The sequence below is a fragment of the Amblyomma mixtum genome, chromosome 9, assembly GCF_055824585.1.
Source record: "Amblyomma mixtum isolate Tamu chromosome 9, ASM5582458v1, whole genome shotgun sequence".
In the NCBI taxonomy this organism is placed as follows: Eukaryota; Metazoa; Arthropoda; class Arachnida; order Ixodida; family Ixodidae; genus Amblyomma; species Amblyomma mixtum.
Window position 1 is genome coordinate 103394794 of NC_143020.1, and position 20198 is coordinate 103414991.

The window sequence follows — 20198 nt, forward strand, 5'->3', positions numbered from 1 at the left end:
CGAGCTGAAATGAAAATGAAAACTGGTTTTTGAGGAAAGGAAATGGCACAGTAACTATCTCACAGATCTCGGTGGACACCCCACCCACGTCCTAAGAAAGAGATAAAGGGGGAGTGAAAGAAGGAAGAAAGAGCCCTTACAATTTTTTTTAGTCTTCAGACTGCCCATAGACTTCTGTCCATAAAGTCTAGATACTCTCTCTAGACAAATCCTAGAGAACACCCGCCGCGGTGGCTCAGTGGTTACGGCTCTCGGCTGCTGACCCCAAAGACGCGGATTCAATCCCGGACGCGGCGGCCGAATTTCGATGTAGGCGAAATTCTAGAGGCCCGTGTACTGTGCGATGCCAGTGCACGTTAAAGAACCCCAGGTGGTCGAAATTTCCGGAGCCCTTCGCTACGGCGTCTCTCATAGCCTGAGTATCGCTTTGGGACGTTAAACCCCATAAAACCAACCTATTTAAGGCAAAAGCTGCAACTGCTCTTGTTTCTCCATCGTTCTTTTTTTCAGCCGCCTCGCCCCTTCCCTCAATGCGCGGTTCATCATTACCATCACAATCTATCGTGGTGGTCCCAAGGAGCACAGGTAACTGACCCAATATTGCTAATATATTGGCAAACTGGTCCTACAAAGGACCAGGCTGAAACCAGATATGTCCAATACTGGGCCCAATACTGGTGATGTGTTGGCAATCTGGTCCCACTATTGGCAATGTATTGGCAATCTGGTCCCGATATTGGTAATATATCGGCAATCTGGTCCTACGAAGGACCAGAGTTAATGTATTGGCAATCTGGTCCCGATATTGGTAATGTATTGGCAATCTGGTCCTACGAAGGACCAGTGTGGAACCACCTATTTCCAATATTAGACAGGTCATCTATGCTGCTTGGCGCGAACACGCCATTAACAGCGGAGGAGGGGGAGGAAAAAGAAAAGGAAGGGCAGGGAGGTTAACCATGAACAACGAACGACCAAACTAACGTACACACGTGGCACTGAATCGAACTCTTTCTTGGGCTGACTTGCACCCACAAAGAGTTAAGCAACCAGGCGCAACACGCGTGCTCGGCGGTCGTCCAAGAACAGAAACGCCGCCGCTCTCAGCCACGCTGAATTCGAAGCTAATGAAGGACTTTCGAGATAAGACGAGGCAATCACCTGCTACAATCTCTAATAACGTGCAAAAAGAGTTGCGCGCGATTGCAATCATTCCAGATATATCTGCTAGCACCTCGAGCAACAAACAAAGTGATGAAGGCACGTGCGGGAGGCTCCGCACGTGTCTTTAAGCTTTAACCTGGCAACAGACTTCTCGTAGGAGCTTTTCAAGAAAGTGCGATCTGTAGCAGCAATTTCGGGTCCTGTGTCAGGAAAAACGGCATTTCGTACCATAAAAAAAGTGCGTTTCGTAGCGTAATTTCAGCTCTCGTAGCCTTGCCGGCAAGCTGATGCAATCGAAATAAAATAAGCAAACGGAAAATTCTATTTTGGTGAACATGTAATTTTTATTCAGGGCGAAAGATAAACGAAAGTGCATATAAAATGCAAGAACAATACCCTTCTGAAACGGCAACATTTGTTGTACGTATTACGCGAGAGCGCAAACCCCCGTGTCGCAGAAAAGCCGGCGTCGGCGTTGCCGTCGGCGTCACGGAAAAATTAGGACTAGTCGATTACGAAAGGCTCCCATAGATGGCGCCAGCCACACCAGCGGCGCATCGGAAACTCGCGACCCTCGGATTGCGAGTCAGACACGGTCGTACGGCTTGTTTAAAGCGGGGCTTTCTGTGCATGTCGTGCGGTCTGTCACATAATGACTGGGACTGTGAATGAGGGAACAGTGTCCGTGTCTGCTTGGGGAAGAGGAACAGCTGTCACGTCATACCCTGAGAGGCGGAGCTTTAGTGTCCCAACTTTTTTTTTAGTGGTACTAGCTTAGACACCCGCCGCGGTGGCTCAGTGGTTATGGCGCTCGGCTGCTGGCCCGGAAGACGCGGGTTCGATCCCGGCAACGGCGGTCGAATTTCGATTGAGGCGAAATTCTAGAGGCCCGTGTGCTGTGCGATGTCAGGGCACGTTAAAGAACCCCAGGTGGTCGGAATTTCCGGAGCCCTCCACTACGGCGTCCCTGATAGCCTGAGTCGCTTTGGGACGTTAAACCCCGTAAACCAAACCAAACTAGCTTAGACAAAGCTACCGGCGGACTGATACCAGAGGTCGCTATCAAAGGGGCTCAAAGCGGTGCACTACTAGCCAAACGCAACGAAACAGCTCGCGATATGGACGATAAGCGGTAGCTCAGGTATACAAGGGCCACACCATCTGAAGCAGCACATGTAATCGGCCCAATATTGGAAACATATTGGCAAATGACAGTCCTACACAGGACGAGAGTGAAACCATCCATTTCGAATATTGGGCCGGTTACCCATTCTATTTGGGTTCCCTTCTTCTCAGCATATTAACAAAGCTTGACTAATCTGAGCCTTTAGCTTCGGCAGCTGTAGTAAAATTGCGCATGAAAATATGAGTGATGCTTTAAATCGTCCACCAGGTTGGTCATATACGAAGGTGCTCAGAGTGTGCTTTCAGAAGAGTGCCAAACAGCTCCAGTTTCATAAACTTCCCGGAAATGTCTCACATGATGCTCCACTTACGAGCGGAATGAATTGTATTCCTGTTGCTGACGCAGTTCTATCGCCGCAGTGAGGCAAGCACACACAACCATAGGCGCGAAAACGAAACTATACCACGTAAGAGACAGAGAGGGCACAGGCAGCACTGACTCCTGAGTTTTTTTTTTTTTCCTCCATGGCCCACTGCGCCGGTCTCGAGAGCACGAGACCTTTGTCAGTGAACACCCCTGTGCAGAGCGCCAAGCTTCAAAATGTGGGGGGGTCTCTTTTGCCCATGACTGCACATGCACCTATGCCGGCTGACTCCGAGGCTGTTTTAAAAGTCTTCTGCTCTTCCTTGTTCTGAACAAATTTAATAGGATACAAATAACAATAAAAAAATTTTGGCGGAGATACTTACGACTGTTTACACATGTGAGGGAATGTAAAAGCATTACAAACGCTGCCGTGCTTCTTTGATGTTAGCATATTTGCGCGGATGACTACGTTTCACTTCGAGTGATGACCAAGTCGAAGCTGCAGACACTGATGGTTCACTGTTCAGTGCACGAGCCCACGCACAACTGGCAGCAATGAAACCCAGATGATGAAGTACGACACCACCTTCACAAACACATGCACGTATAACACCATCCAGAATGCTGTACAATGAACGGTTGCATCACAATTTTGATACGAAAGCCTGGGAAGGCAAAATTCGAAGGTGCATTTGCCGGTGCGAATCCCTTTCGCAAGCTGGCCTCAAGCTTGACTAGGACATGTAAGCTATATGCAACGAGGAATTGTCCCGGAACACCGTACAACAAACAGTTGCATAACAATTTTGGTGCCTAAATGTTGGAAAAACTTGCGCCACATGTAGGTCAGGCAGTGGCGGGTATATATAGACGAATGACATGTATAGGATTGTCTGAAGTGGCAGCGCTCGGCTTGTTGTTTGTCACACCACCGCTTGATCATCAAAATTCTTGAGCTTATAGGTCAGTCTGTTGCTCATATGCAACAAGCTTTAGCAGCAGACTACCTTTTGCCAGGGAGGAATTCTGTGTGGCGGTCACTGCAGACTGAAGTTTTATCCGCTTACCAATTCTTTTATATCAGGGAGTGACTTTAATAAACTTCAAAGCACGAAAATGTTCAGTGCAAAGCTGGTATGGAAATCACCAAAGCATTTCTTAGAGGTTCACCTAGAGAAAAGCCATTGTGAGGCTTGAATTCACGCTTCTGGTCCAACACTAACCAAGCAAAATACAAGGCGTCAAGTTCCCGGCATTCCTGCGGTAGATGAAGTGTCGCGTCACTACTTTTCCCCTAGTTAAGTGCATGAGAAACTATGGCAGAGGCCGCAACTGTTGGCCAACCAACAGCACAGCTCCAAGTTGCATGTTTCCATGACCCGCTGATCATCACCTGCTCCAGCCTGCCCCATGGAATGTGAGCATGGTTCACCACTATGGCTCCCATGACATCACGCCCCTGGCTTGGCTGCGGCAATAGCCTAGTGCTCTCGAGCACTGGCCAGTAATGCCGATTTGTTCACGCAACTGCGGGTTCGATTCACAGTTGCGGCAACATTTATTTGATATTTATTTTTATGTATACATTTCTGTTAGCACGAACCCACAAGCATCGCGAGATACTTGGCCCAAACTGACAAACATCGAAAGATCTTGCTCGGGTCTTGTGCATCACAATAGTGCTAGCATACTAATAGTAGAACCCCACTGTTACGTTCTTCACTGCTGCGTTTTCCTGGCTGTTACGTTATTTTCAGCCGGTCCCGGCATAGCACCCATAGGATCCAATGTATTGGGAAGCCCGCTGTTACGTTGTAGCCGAGGAAACGATCCTGCATGATATGTAGCAACCTGGCAGCCTGAACCTGCCTGGGCAATGTGAGCCAACCCCCACTATGACTTTTGGCAAATCTTGGCCAGGCTTAGCTATGAAAACTGGCTGCAAGAAGCTGTAAGCGAATTGGAGAGGCCGCCACTAGGTGGCCATCCGCCTTGTGAACGTCGAACTTGTAACCGCAATCTTTGTCGCGCTTTGATGCCATCGCGCAAGACGGAAGTGCTTCTCCTCGAGGAAAAGCTGGACGTACTAAACGCAGTCAACAGGTAGGCAGCACTTTAAAGAGTTGACACTGCCAAAGACTGGTCTGCCACCCTTGACGCTTAAGAGCATCGTCTCAAAGCGTGCCGAAATAGAAGGGAATGCCACGCTCTCCTGCCCGAAAGCTAGGCAGGCTCGTGGCGCCAAGTATGGAAACCTCGACGGGGCTCTTCTTACCTGGTTTAAACAAGCTCACGCTGCCTGTGTTAACTTCAACGGCAGCATTTTCACAAGCATGCCTTGTATGAATGTCGAGAAATAAAATTGAATCAATCAATCAATCAATTTCACGCAAGAAGGCGAAGGATATAGCCGACAGACTGAGCATCATTGACTTAGCGGCAACAAATGGCTGGATCGACTGTTCTGGATCCACGTTGCCATGGATGCTGCCATTGTGACGTTGGAGCGCCAAAGCATCGCCAAGATCGTTGCGAAGAGTGAAGTCGCTGATTGCGATGACGATGAGGAGCACGAGCCACATGATTCCTGGGATTTGGCAGATCCGAGCTTTGCAGAAGGCATCGTGGCTCTGGACCTCCTCCGCAGGTACATCGCAGCTCAAAGCGATGCCAATAGCAATGCGGCCTTCCAGGCTATTGAGAAACGCGTGGTGCTTTCCAGCGAACGAAAGAAACTGCAACCCACCACTCTCTATTTTTTTAACGCTCACAACTGACTAAGCTCACTTTGTGGAAACAAATTGTTTCAAGTCAAAGCTGCACTGTTTTCATACATTTTCAGAGCTCTCCGCACTGTTGCATTTTCCTGGCTGTTACGTTTTTTTTCTCGGTCCGGTGAAAAACGTATGAATGGGGTTCAACTGTAGACGCTACTCAGAGTGTACCGAAGTGTCAGTACCAATTGACCGGCTGTTCAAATTAAGTGACTTTCAACAAAAGGGGCTCAGTTGTGAGCGTTAAAACTTTACGATGACTGCCACATTATGTAAAGTTTATGCTTAAATAAAAATTTGAGAATGCATTGGTAATCCCAATGACAGCTGAATGCAACTGCGTGCAGGGATCTCGCACGCCATCTCTCGGCACTGCTGCGTACTCCATGCACTTGTAGTTCTGGCGACCACCACATGATGGCACCACTATGACACATCAAGCAGAGTCACTAGGATAAGTTTCCAGTGTACCGCGCTCCTTTTCTCCGCACCCATTGGACTTAAAGAAATTCTGGGGACGCTTTAGTAAACCTTAAGAGTGTAATGCGATAGTGCTGCAAACTATGCAGTATAAGGTGGCCACAGTTTATGGGGTTTAACGTCCCAAAGCGACTCGGGCTATGAGGGACGCCATGAGGTCGTCACATAAAACTCCCAAACTATCGCACTGAGCAAACGTTCCTCAGTGACCGAGGGTTAGCGCGCCCGGCTAATGACCCATGGGGCAGAAGTTCGAGTCCCGACTAAACCATTTTTCTTTTCAGCTGCAACCACTTTTCTTTCTTGACAGGCACTATGCAATGACGGTGGAATGATGTCACGGCCATGTAGACTAACGAGGAAGTGCAGTGACATCATCAATTTTGTCCTTTGTGATCGTTGTGGGGTGTTTGAATAATCTGCACCAGGTCATTTGGGTGTGATGTCACAACTCTGTCGACCAATGGGGAATTTTGTTGTTCCCCTTTGGGGTCTTTGCTGAACGCCCGCTTAATGCTGTCACGATAGAATATTGATGCGAGTCCCACTTGACAAGTATCACAGAAAGAGAGGCAAAGCAGCAAGAAATGAGTATGTCTAAGCACAACTTTTCGATATTATTAGTAACTAAATTTTGTTTCTGCCATGGCACGTCAGGGTAAACAAATCTCACCAAAACGCTCCTATGTCAACAATAACAGGATTCATGAACAAGACAGTATAGCAAAACCTCGTTAATTCAACCCCAGTTAATTTGAAAATTCGGGTAATTAGTATTATCGGCGTGGTTGTGGCTAACACCTATGTATTATGTCTATGGCATTAGGCACTCGTAAATTCGGACGCAGCTAGGCTCACGCCAGTTAATTCGGACTGGCATGGTGAAGGGTCGTGTCGAGGTGCGACCAAAGGAGCAAACAATCGTCCAAACAGCTCTGCTCAAGCCTGAACTGCATGGCACAATATTACCACGAATCTGTGGCATCAACGAACAGAGGGCACAGTCACTGAAAAACAGTCCGGCCGCATCATTTCAGGTTCTCTTCTCCGAGCTTCGTGCCATACCGTAGTGATGCCAGCTACACTCCATACGGAAGATGATTTGCACGTCACCAGTATTTTTTTTTTTTGAAGGCATCTCTCCGTTTCAGCACCAAAACGTTTCCCTGACTTCTATCCCCATGGTTCTTCCTCACTTCCTGTGTGCCGAAACTGCGCACCAGACACACGCTGTTTGCAGTTCTTGCGGTGCAGCCGCCTGACATGCTACGGCATCACTTGTGAGGTCCTCTGCTCGAGCGTCGTGAAGGAAGCTACGGAGGTCTTTGGAGCACTTTGGAGCACAATTGCTCGAGCGTCGTGAAGGAAGCTACGGAGGTCTTTGGAGCACTTTGGAGCACAATTTTGGAGCACTTCTGCATTGCCCCCCCCCCCCCCCCCCCCCCACAGTGTGCACTCAGTTAAACATCTGACCGAATTCCGAAAAACCATTGTTAGCACATAGTTTCCATCTTCAAAGCAGACCTCACCCTCACAGATGTCAACGAAATAGTTTTGCTAAAATGTAGATGGTTCAAGGCAGCTTTTTGGGGGCCATTCATTAAATCAGTCCTTCGGGCGGTTTGAACCTTTTCTCCGGTCCCCTTATGTCCAAACTAATGAGCATCATTTAACAGCAAGGCCATTAAATACTGTGTGCTTCACTGCTCACAAACAGCTGAAAACACTGTCGGACCCCATGCGCATGTAATCAGGAAGTCCATTTCGAAACCTTCAATCAAAGCTTGTCGCTATTCCATTGCATAGCCAAGGAAAGAATGTCCTCCGTAGAAGCAATACCTAGAGTGTTTGCAAGGCCAGCTTGCTTACAGAAGTGCACAAATGCCTCAGTATGCAAAAGGTGAAATGATGAACGTAGCACTGCTGGACTGCCCCTGGAAGGAATGGAAGGGCTAAAAACCGACACATACCCGCGGTCGCGGGGTTCCCGTTGAGCCCTCCGGTTGGTCCAAGTCCATGGCCACACTGCGTCCGACCTCTGTTGTGGGAAAACAGAAGAAGGAAAAAAAGAAAGAAAAAAGAAAAGTTGAGCACGAACATTACAGCAAGAAGACTCAGCAGATGTTCCGCAGTGCAGTCAAGTAGTACAGGCTTACAAGAAGCCAAAAATGTCAAAGGACCAAAGGAGAGTATTACATGCACCTGACAGATTTACTCAAGGACGGTCTACCCATTTTTCAAAAACAGACACTTCAAGGGGTTAGGAAACCTGAAATTCAAAACAAACAAAACAACTGAATATGTGTTTTTTTTTCCCATCGCAGCTTTGTAACATTGGTCCCTGTGGCTAACATTGTGAGAATGTGGTACATGAAACATAACACACGGCCCTCCTCATTATGACAAAAGCAAGGAAAAAAAGCTTCAAGTGGTTAGCGTAACTCCAGCAAACAATTTGGAGTATGTAGCTACAGAGCTTAAAGTTATGTCCATTCATAGAATTTTGCATTCAATAAGATATCTGGCAGTGTCTTGATGTCTGGGTGTATCAGTTTTTTTATGCGTATGCAAAACAATCAAACATTGGTGCCCGTGGGTGAGTGACTCGTACCTTCAACCGTAACACAAGCCAAGAAAGTAGTTTACGCAATTTGTCTATCTACTTTGGCTGCTTTCCAAATGAAATGGAGCATAACTTTAAAGATTGGTTGCAATGTCGACGAAATCCCGTTGTGAAACTGATTGTGCGCGTGTGCATGCATGTGTGTGTGATGTTAATGTACTGATGCATTGTATTTCCATGCTGGATTGCAGTATCTGTAAATAAAAAGAGAGCTGTTTTCTGAGCAGACAACAGTCTATGCAAGCACACAGGGCCAAGAGCATGGCAATGAATAAGCAAAAAAAGAAAGAACCAAGAGGTGCTTATGAACGAATGCCCATGACTACATGACCATCATTTGAAAACATCAGCTAGAGACGCAATGCACAGTTTGGCACGTGTCGAAAAGGTAAGTTCAGGGTGTAGTTTCTGGGCTTATTTAAAACCACAGGAACTTAGTAAATTGTGCAACATCAAAGTACAATGTACATCTATGGTTTCCTTCCCAAGAACTAGAACTAATTTCAGCAAAAGGAGCGAGAATCAAATTACGAAACACACTCCAAAGCTAGAGTACATCTGAGCAATAAAGTATGCCATGCTGGAGGGGTCTCCAATTAATTTCGGCCACCAGCTGCTCTCGAACTTAGATTAAGGTCCCAGTACACAGCTGCTATTGCATTTTACCTTCACTGAAATGTAGACATGGCAAATGGCAATAAACAGCCTCAACTTGTGGTCAGTACCAGAAAGCCAGTGCCACTGAGGTACTGCAACTAATGAAGACAAAACATTTTATCCCTGAAGAAAGCTTTCATGCTGCCATTTTGAAGATGATGGTACTCGCATTCAATGATGGTAACATCAATTTCATGTCACAAATCAACCAAACCACATGCACAGAACAATACATTGAAGATGAGAAAAATTATCCCTGTACAGAGATGTGCCTGGCTGACATTACCAATGTACTGTGCGCATCCTATTTATAAAGGTAACGAACAGAACTGCAACAAATCAGCTTTATAGAAATAAAAAGAAAGCAATTTTTTCACCTCCACATGACCACCTAGCCGTAAAAGAACCTACATGCTTAATACCCCCCAATTTCCTCAACTGCAGTTTACTAACAGAGACAAATTAGTGGATGCATTCTTACTGACTGGTTTTCCCTTTGAAGTTATTCACACACCGCCCGCCGCATTAACTTGGTGGCTGATCTCGAGTTCACGTCACAAATCAACCAAAACACATGCAAGCCACCTCGCAGATATTGGATGTGGTAAACCCCACAAACAACGTCAAAAAGTTCTCCATAGTCTACAAAAGAAAGACAAAACAATGAATTCCATTTTCGAGCCAAGCCCACAAGACTCACCAAGGAGGCATTTCCTGAAGGCTGCCTTGCGAGTCTGCCCGTTGGGATCCTTCCGCTGGGCGTCAAAGTCCTCAAAGGTCAGCGTTGGCACCTACGACCATAGACAATTAGGTGTGGAACTCACTATGTCTGTCCTATTGGAATTCATGCACAAATAGGATTATATATCTGCCGATTACTATCAGATCACAAGCGAGTAGACTGCGATTTTTGCGGCCATCACAACCATCACTCGACAAAAGGACCCTCACAACAAATTGCCAGCATGTTATACTAGCATGAAAAAAAGACCATGGAAGCGCCCGCTGTGCAAGAGAAATTTTCTTACAAAGCTCCATGCAATGTGCTGTTTGTTGTTTATTGGGTCTTAAAGCGATTCAGGCTATGAGGGACATCGTAGTGGAGGGCGCCGGAAATTTCGACCACCTGGGGTTCCTTAACGTGCACTGACATCGCACAGTACACGGACCCCTAGAATTTCGCCTCCATCGAAATTCAATGCAATGTTCATGAACATCAAGGTGTGCTAGGCATTTGGAAATTTCCTTTTATCCCTTTTCAGTTTGAGGCAAAAACGTATAGAGCCATCATAAAGTGAAAATATGTATTAAAGGCATTCATTCTGCTCCTTTTTTTCACTGATTCAATAATTTGTACCTCGGGAAACACGGACGTATTTTTCTCGCCCTCCAAAGGTCCAAAAACAAGATTTCACTGCAGCCCTCAAGTGTTTGACACTGAGAAGGGTCAGTAATTCCACTGAATTCCGCGAATGCAGTAAATAAACCATGCTTACCTTTGGTTTGGCACTGCTGGTGTCAGCTGCAGACCTCCTTTCAGCAAAAGGAAACCAAAAAATGAATGAGAGCTTGTTTTAGCTGCACATCTGAGCAATGCGTGGAATCCCATGCGAATGGGAATGCACATATGGAGAGCACCCAGTTTATCGCGACAAGATAATCACTGCTGCACCACCTATGGCCGAAAACTTGGCCTAACAGATTTGAAGACAATCGCACATAAATTGTAAATCATGAATCAAGAACCACCAACAAAGTGTTCAGCTTTACGAATGCTCACAAATTTGGGTGCTACTGAAGAAAGGTGTGACTGTGAACAAGTGCCGGAACAAGTAAATGGGCTTTGAAGATGAAGCATCAACTGACATGAGCTATTTTGCCTCACTGTGAAATATACCACAGATACAAAAAAAAAGCACTCTCTTTTCATACACAGTGAATTCAGTGAAACAATTTCCTTTGCTAGGAAATAACTGCGTTGCTATGAATCTTCCAATGTTCACTGCACGGCTGAACAGGCCACAGGCCACTTCACATTTTCTTTTGCCAAAGGTGTTTTGGTGAAGCAGTTGGATTCCATTACTATATAGTGCTAAGTCTAGCGATGCCTGTTCACTCTCTGCTACTGTTTAGTACTCATTCTCTACATATGTCACGTTATGGTTTGGTTTGGTTTATGGGGTTTAACGTCCCAAAGCGACTAAGGCTATGAGAGACGCCGTAGTGGAGGCCTCTGGAAATTTCGACCACCTGGGGTTCTTTAACGTGCACTGACATCGCACAGACACGGGCCTCTAGAATTTCTCCTCCAAAGAAATTCAGCCGCCGCGACCGGGATCGAACCCGCGTCTTTCGGGTCAGCAGCCGAGCACCATAGCCACTGAGCCACCACGGCGGCTTCCACAAAACATGGAGTACAAAACATGGAGTACAGTAAAAGAGCATACAGTACAGATATAGGCACTTCTTCTATGCCCACTGTTCTTGGACATGATGCATCAAGATATGCACTGACTTCCCATTTCTGAACTTTTTATTTATATAACAGTTTTCCTTCTTCCTTTCTTATTTCCTTCTCCCCCTGTGCTCTGCTGGTGCTTTATGCTGAGAGAAACAGAGTTGCTGAAACTGTTCAAATTATCTACGGCCATAAAATTACATTCAGGATGTTGGGCTCAAAGGAACTGACAGTTGGCCTAGCCTAAACGCATCATAAGATTATGGTGGAAATGCGAAGTTTCCTGTTGTGTTGGAAAAAAATTTGATCCTCAAAACACAACTGTCAGTCCCTAAAAGGTCAGGCTCTTTGTTTTCAAGCAAGAAAAGACCACGAGTAATTTACAATTTACACTCTTAACAGACAACACGCGATTCCTCTGCTCAAAGGTGTTTTTGTCTTCTCTTTACAATGCATCACGGGGCTGTAATATGCTCTAAAATACTAAATATACTACCTTGCCATTTAAAGCTAACCATTATGAAATGACACTGCTTCTCGCCATGCTATATCTGCACTTTCCAGAGAGTGCTGAGTAAGCATAAAAAAAAAGATTGATAATAGCATATACTAATGCCAATTTGTTTCTCTTTTCTAATCAAAGCACAATGCTGAACTAGTGTATACCCGAATATAGCACAACCAGTCACTTTTGCTGGCACGAAACAATAACAATGATTAAATGTTTCAATAATATTGGCTCAATTATAACTCAAGTGGAGGTGACTTTTCATTTGTTACCAGTAGAAATGCCTGTTATATCCATGTAGATAAAACAATTTGCAGGACTACCTTTTACATGCATCCCTGAACATCTATCTCCAGAGAGAGAGGACGAAATAACTTTTATTTGCACCCGTCAAAAATGACTGGTGAAAAGGCTTTAGCCTAAACCCCATTCATTCAAAAAAAAATTCAAATAAATTGAACTTAAAATGGAAACTACAATCAACACACCTCTCCCCCGACACTCCTCGACCTTCATCAGGAGTCCCTCCTTGAATGGCACACACAAAGCTGTTGCTGCGATGGCGCGGAAAAGGCGGGGACAGATCACCGGGCAGAGATGAAGTCGTCCGCACGGTGGCCTCGACGGGAATCTCTTGCACAACACTGGCATCGTCGCGCACCATGTCGACACTGACAGTGTCGAGCTCGTCGTCTGTCTGACAGTCGCGCGATCTCATCGTTGCTGTCGTCGGCTCCGTCTGGGTTGACCTCGCGATGGAAGAGTCGCGTGCCGGCAGAGCAGGACACGACAGCGTGCTAGAGAGGCGGCCAGCATGCCGCCCACGACAATGGCCGACACACCTGGATGTAAAAGTTGGGCCAACTTTTTAGTATCCATCACTAACCCACTGTGCTAAGGTGGCTCAGGATCTATGGCATGATTGCTCTGATGGAAGGACCCCAGTCGACATTGCCACACTGGGCAGCATACAAATATCTCCCTTGGCATTGTGCAGAAGTGTAAAAGACCTTTGTATCACATAGAAGAGGCAACAATTATGACAAAAAAAAATTTGTCGATCACTCTCACTACGGATACTGACCGGATTTGCAACATGCACTATCACAACCACAACACACACAATTTCAATCCACAACATGCACTATCACAATCCACAACACACTATCCTGATCTTCAACAGAAACTATCCCAATTTTCAATAGACACAATCCCAACCTTCAACAGACACTATCCTGATCTACAAGAGCCACTATTCCGATCTTCAACAGCCACTATCACGATTTTCCCGATCTTTCAACAGATACTATCCCGATATTCAACAGACACTATCCCAATCTTCAATAGACACTATCTAGGTCTTCAGTGACACTATCGCGATCTTCAGCAGACACTATCCCGATCTTCAGCAGACACTATCCCGATCTTCAGCAGACACTATCCCGATCTTCAGCAGACACTATCCCAATCTTCAGCAGACACTATCCCAATCTTCAGCAGACACTATCCCAATCTTCAGCAGACACTATCCCTAACTTCAGCAGACACTATCCCTAACTTCAGCAGACACTATCCCTAACTTCAGCAGACACTATCCCTAACTTCAGCAGACACTATCCCTAACTTCAGCAGACACTATCCCTAACTTCAGCAGACATTATCCCTAACTTCAGCAGACAGTATCCCAATCTACAGTATTGCTATACTGATCTACATCACACAATCCCAATCTACCACAGACCTATCCCGATCTATAACACACTATTCCAATCTCTGTACAACAACATGTTTGAAAGAGGAGAGCTCACCCACACGCTTGACAGCCAGATGACCTCCTGGGCCTGCGGTGTGCCTCTAAGGTGTCGTAGTGGCGGTCATCAGGGTGGACCCCTGCAAGGAAAATGAACATGACGGCTCTCGCTGAATGCTGTAACCGAGCTGTACCCTAGTTTAGCCAGCAATTTTTTTTACCTTGGGGAACCCCTACGACTTTCAAATCGCGCTGAAGAACTGTATGGTCAATTTAACAAAACTTCTATGGTCAATAAACTTCTATGGTCAATAACAAAACTGTATGGTCAATAATGACTGCAGGTACTATATAGTAACTCAGCCCGCTACTAGGCTACGGAATCACTACGGCCAGTTCCAGAACATCCCGAAATATAGTGGGAAGGGGTATGGTGGAGATCAGGCATACATTAATTTAGGGGCCCGGGAAAGCCGAAACTCCAGGGTGCCCAGGAATTCCACAAAACCAAATTTAAGAACCACTGCTCCACGCTGAACGTTCAAACGATGGTACGTACCATGGCCCGAACAAACCCTAATTTCAATGAAGCATATTTATGTCTTACTTCACTAGTTACGAAGAAAGCTTAGAGCGGAGGTCCTTTTGGCTTCGGGAAACACCAACGGCTTAGAAAAAGGTGCTAAAGAACCAGCATGTCTCGAGTTCCACCCCTTCCTAACTAAGATACAAAAAAAATACACACACCCCTAAAAAATGGCCAAATCTGATTAAAAATGAGTAGCAGTATAGAGGAACAGTCTGCTATAATGCAACAGCAGTCCGGTTCATCCCAAAATAAAGTGGCTAAAAGAGGTGTGCGGACTAAGGTACGCATGAATTCAGGTTCTTGAGGAACCCAAAAAGGCAGCCCAAAAACCACAGGGTTCCACAGAACTCAGTTTGAGAACACCTGGCATAGAGGGCTGGTAAAGGATGCACTGGAAGGACAGTGCTCATCCAGTTGCAATGAGTTCTCACCTCTGAAACAAGTGTATCAGAAATCTATCAGGCCTGTTCTGGCATTGCGTTATTTTCTGCCTCTAACAAAACTGAAGCCCATCAAATGTAGAAATGTTGTTTCCTTACAACCACAAGACGTCAACCTATTGTGCCACTAGTGCGAAAATTAGATGGTCTTGAGTGCCAATTGAAACTGATGACATTAGCTTTTTCCACGCTGTGTGTTCCCAACCCCAGCAAAAGTTTCATTGTGTCAATGAAGAAAACGTGCTGGGAGGAAGGGAGACAAATTTTTCAAAAACTTCAAGCGACACTATTACTGGCTGGCTGTTGAAGAAATACAAAGTAAGATCTGGAAAGCAAGCATGACAGAAAAGCCAGAAAGCTCACCGAAGTTTTGCATGCTTTTATTACGATCTTTTTCCAGTTAAAAGGCTAGCGAGCATCTGCCATCCAGCTTTCTCAGCTAGAACAAAAAGCGAGCATGTAGAATTTTAAAAGGTATCATGTGCATCTCTGTTAGATTTTGTGAACTTGAGCAATTACTGCTTCTAGCGAGTCGAACCACAAACATGTCTCAAACATGCTGCATATACCGTATATACTCGTGTAAGGACCACACTTTTTTTCCACGGTTCTCACGAGGTGCGGCCCTTACATGGAACCGGCGTTTTTCCGCTAAAAATTTCTGCTACAGCGCAGCCTCGATTACGCGTCCGTTTTTTACGCAGCGATACCATTTTTATGACGAATTAGCGCAGGCGCGGCGAATCCTTCAAGTACACAATGCATTAAAAGTGTGGATTGTGCCCACACGATTAAGACAGGTTGCTAGCAGTTGCTTGGTCACTGTATTACTTTACTGGCAAATTTCACATGATCCTAAGTTAAGATCAACCTAAGGTGCGGCGCTTATGACGGCTTGGAGCGGCGCGTCACCGCCCAAAGACGCACCACTCGCGTTTTCTCGCACGGTGAGGCACACCCAACACGCCTGTACCCCTTCCTGGCTTTTGCACAGCATAACGTTTTGTCAATCCTTTCTGGTGCGAACGCCGAGCGAGCTAGCGTCGATGACTGACCGCCTGTGCGGGGTTCCAGGCCGAGCACGGCGCGTGGGACGACGCGTTTGTGGTCGTAGCGATTTTTACACGGCCAAAATTATGCGCGCATAAAATAGTTTTTGGCTCACTTTTTTTTTTTTAAATTGCCGGCGGCCAAGTTGGGGGTGCGGCCCTTACACAGGGGCGGCCCTTACACGAGTATATACGGCATATCTCAACCAATCCTGTGCGAACAAAAAACAAAAACCAGAACCACTGTTGATGCGCAACTCGACTTGCCTTCTTCCGAGTATCCGCGGTGTGGAACGAGGGCCTTGCGGTCGATGGTCGCACACTCTGACACCGGCTGTACAAGTGTCCTCGACCCACGGCTCTGCTGCAAAGACAAGGGCGAAGAGGCAAGATGTTTGCACAGAAAAATATATTACACAACAAAAGAAAGCTATGCTAAAACAACAGAAAAAAGTGCACTGTTGCGACACGCTGTAACAATGTCAATATATGCATACATGTTGAGACATGTCGCTTTGCACGGGGTCAATGCGTTTTGATTAAATTTTCAACTTCCTCTAGGCTAATATCTTGGAATCAATAAGGAGGCTAAAGGAACTTCTGCCCTTAAACTGGCAGATGCACTAGTATACGCATTAGTAGATGCACTACCAGACGCTAAAGTGGCACCAAAGGTGCTCCTTTTACTGAGGTAGTAAAGAGCTGTTAGCTATGCTTTATAACAGACCTACATGTCGCCCGGTTATGATAACAGATCGACAAGGTGAAATGGCCCCAGCCAGCTATTACTTAAGTGCCATAGTGACACAGCTATAAGAAAGTAGTACAGCCAAGAATGGCTACACTTCTTATTAAAGCATATTTACATTACGACAAAATTACAATTATTGCTAGCATCCCTGAAAACACGCCAAACGTCAGGAATAAAAAAAAAAAAAAGAGACACGTTGGACGTCCTCTCCAGATTGAGTGGTATAAACCTTTGCTGGCCGTAGAGAAAGCAAGAGAGATATATAGAAGACAAAAGCCACCAAAGCCAGTCCAGAACAAAGTGGCAAATACCCCTCAATGAAGGCACCCCTCACGACATCGTGATCAACCACCTTTTACTAACCATGACTGCTAGCAGAGGCAAGGAGGTTGACTGCAGACAGTAACGCCATTCACTTCTGTGCTAGCAAAGCTTTGGTGTTTAATTCCCTAAGACCAGATGTTCTCTAACTGGGTTCCTTGGAGTGCTTTTTGGGCTCTACGAGCATTTAAATGCATGCATGTGCCACTTGTTGTCGTTTCTATTATCCTAGACATCTTTTGCGCATGCGTTATGCTGTTACACGTCACATTCCGTTACATTTTATGCCACGCTATGTTTCCTTACTTGTTACACTACATGTTACATTTCCGCAGACACAAGGCGTTTCTCAGCACTCTTTGAAAGCCAGTCGGATCCCCTTGAGGTAAGAAAAAAATTTAAAACCTGTGCCTAAGGGATAAGTGGTACTGGGCACCCATAACTTGCTGCTTTCTCAATTGAAATAGTGGTTACCGCAACGGTGGCCCAGTGGTTACGGCCCTCAGCTGCTGACCCGAAAGACACAGGTTCGATCCCGGCCGGGACGGTCGAATTTCGATGGAGGCAAAATTCCAGAGGCCCATGTATACTGTGCGATGTCAGTGCGCGTTGAAGAACCCCAGGTGGTTGAAATTTCCAGAGCCCTTCACTACGGTGTCCCTCACAGCCCGAGTCGCTTTGGGACGTTAAACCCCCATAAAACTAAAACCAATTGAAATAGATACAGGAAGATCAAAATAAGACACATTATGAAGGGTTAAAAAAAGCCGGAGGGGACACCTAAGGTTTGGTTTATGGGGTTTAACGTCCCAAAGCAGGCCAGGCTATGAGGGATGAAATAGTGGAGGGCTCTGGAAATTTCGACCACCTGGGGTTCTTTGACGTGCACTGACATCGCACAGTACACGGGCCTCTAGAATTTCTCCTCCAAAGAAATTCGACCGCCGCGGCCGGGATCGAACCCGCGTCTTTCGTGTCAGCAGCCGAGCGCCATAATCACTGAGCCACCGCGGCGGTGGAGGGGACACCTAAGGTCAGCCTTAAGGGTATGAATAATACGTTAATAGGTTAATGCCCATATATGCGGAATTGGTCATTCTCTGCTTTACATTCACAGATGCCTGGGGGTCGTCATAGCCCCTTGTCCTGGAGAGATGGTGCCGTGGTTTAATGATGCACCACTGCTCTGCGATGGCAGCTGCTGCCACTAGTGGTGCTTGTGAGAACCAGATTGCTCTTCCCGAGCAACTTCTCGTGACAAATTATTAATTCAACAGCCACCTGCCACGGTGGGCAGTTTTCTCACGAACCAGTGGTAGCTTGCCATGCCCCCTGCAATGGTGGGCAGGTAGTGACCATGTCACAAGGTCACAAGTTGCAGGTGGGCCACCTGTTTCTCCGGGGATTTTTCACAGCCACTGACGCCGGGTTCTCAGCTGAACGGACCCCTTAACAGCGTTACAAAACGGAACAAAGAGGCTCACCAGGTAGGTGAGCACAGCTTGGCTCTTGGTGATCTGTGCCCTGAGGGTCTGCAGCTCCAGCTGGATCTGCTCCCGGACCACGTCCTCCGGAAAGGAGTACGCCTGCGGAGTTGGAAGCGCCAGTCTGAGTCAATGTGCTTGGCATGGTTTGAATGCTACGCTCGTACGAACGCGAAGTGCATTCGCAAGTTGGCTTCCAGAAAGAAAAGTTTTCCAGAAGAAAATTATTAGACATGGAAAAATGAATGTGAGCCGGCCAGTCAAATGACAGTGCACTGAAGAAAATACATCATCATCATCAGCATCAGCCTGACTGCGCCCACTGCAGGGGAAAGGCCTCTCCCAGGTCTCTCCAATTAACCCTGTCCAAGAAAATATGTTCAGCAATTCTATTTCCACTGTTGCTTTTTCACACCATATCGCATACTTTCTGATTACTCGAAATGTTACGATAAGTGCTCTTCTACAACTCTGATTTGTGTGCTTCCTCTGAAAGCTTGTCTCTTCCTCCTATAGGAATTTTACAACCCCGCTTAACTCCGTTTCTTGTTTGGGTCGTGGTAGTCTGAATATTCCTACTTTCTGTAAACACTCATTACATCAAACAGACTGTACAAATATGCTGCATTCCCGATATGGCTGAAGTGCCTTAGTTACTGCCACGTGATGCAAGTCAGTACATCAAACGGCAGCATGCAGCGTATCACCAGTGACATCACCATGAACACTTACAAAAGCACCACACGTCAAATAAACTTCACTTTTCCACTAGTGTTATCGAGCCGTTTGCTCGAAACAAAGCCATTACTATTATTTAAAAGCTCACTGTATTACCCTACATGAAGTGCCATTAAAGCCAAAGTCGTTAATGTCAGAACACCTTTCTACTTCAGCGGTTCAAAACAACAGGTCCTGTTTAGGTAGCATGTCTGAACCTGTATTGATGCCGAAAAGGTGTATCTAGTGGCGAGAACCATTGCAGAAAGATGAACACCATTTTGTTTCCAAGAATGACTTTTGGATGATGCCTGGTCTTGTTAGGTGCGTCCAGGCTTAACTGCCCAAAAAAATTTTGAGCCTCACTTGCACAACTCCCTCTGCTTAAAACTGGATAGTTAAGCAATCTTATCTGTGCAAGCTGCAATGGTTTGGTTTGGTTTATGGGGTTTAACGTCCCAAAGCGACTAAGGCTACGAGAGACGCCGTAGTGGAGGGCTCCGGAAATTTCGACCACCTGGGGTTCTTTAACGTGCACTGACATCGCACAGTACACGGGCCTCTAGAATTTCTCCTCCAAAGAAATTCTTGCCGCCGCGGCCGGGATCGAACCCGCGTCTTTCGGGACAGCAGCCGAGCACCATAACCGCTGAGCCACCGCGGCGGCGCAAGCTGCAATGAGTGCAAGGACTACGAACACACTGTCTGCATAGGCAGACATTTTATGTCAACGCAGGGGACACTACGGAAGCTTCAAGTTCTGGGGTGTCTACTGCCTCAACACTGAAACCAATTCTGCTGTTTCTCAGAGAGACAGGTCTCAGTGACACCGTGTGAATTCCCTCGAGTGTGCCCATGCGTGCGTCACGTGCAATTGCCTTGTGTGTGTGTCATGTTATACATCATAACTGTCAAATGGGATAGCTTGTTAGGCTCGCTGC

General features: G+C 46.3%; 1 protein-coding gene across 12 annotated transcripts in view; it reads right to left on the bottom strand.

Annotated features, from left to right (window-relative positions):
• The window catches only part of LOC149330440 (uncharacterized), a 225259-nt gene that overhangs the window by 119898 nt on the left and 85163 nt on the right, over positions 1-20198 (bottom strand). For all 12 annotated transcript variants that reach the window (XM_089560998.1, XM_089561002.1, XM_089561007.1 and 9 more), the window contains 7 exons: positions 18541-18642; positions 16252-16348; positions 13965-14046; positions 12645-12998; positions 10687-10723; positions 9891-9981; positions 7881-7948 (listed from right to left, as the gene is read on the bottom strand). In XM_089560998.1, coding sequence (XP_089417124.1) covers positions 7881-7948; positions 9891-9981; positions 10687-10723; positions 12645-12998; positions 13965-14046; positions 16252-16348; positions 18541-18642 — 831 coding nt within the window. The remainder of the gene's footprint in view (positions 1-7880; positions 7949-9890; positions 9982-10686; positions 10724-12644; positions 12999-13964; positions 14047-16251; positions 16349-18540; positions 18643-20198) is intronic.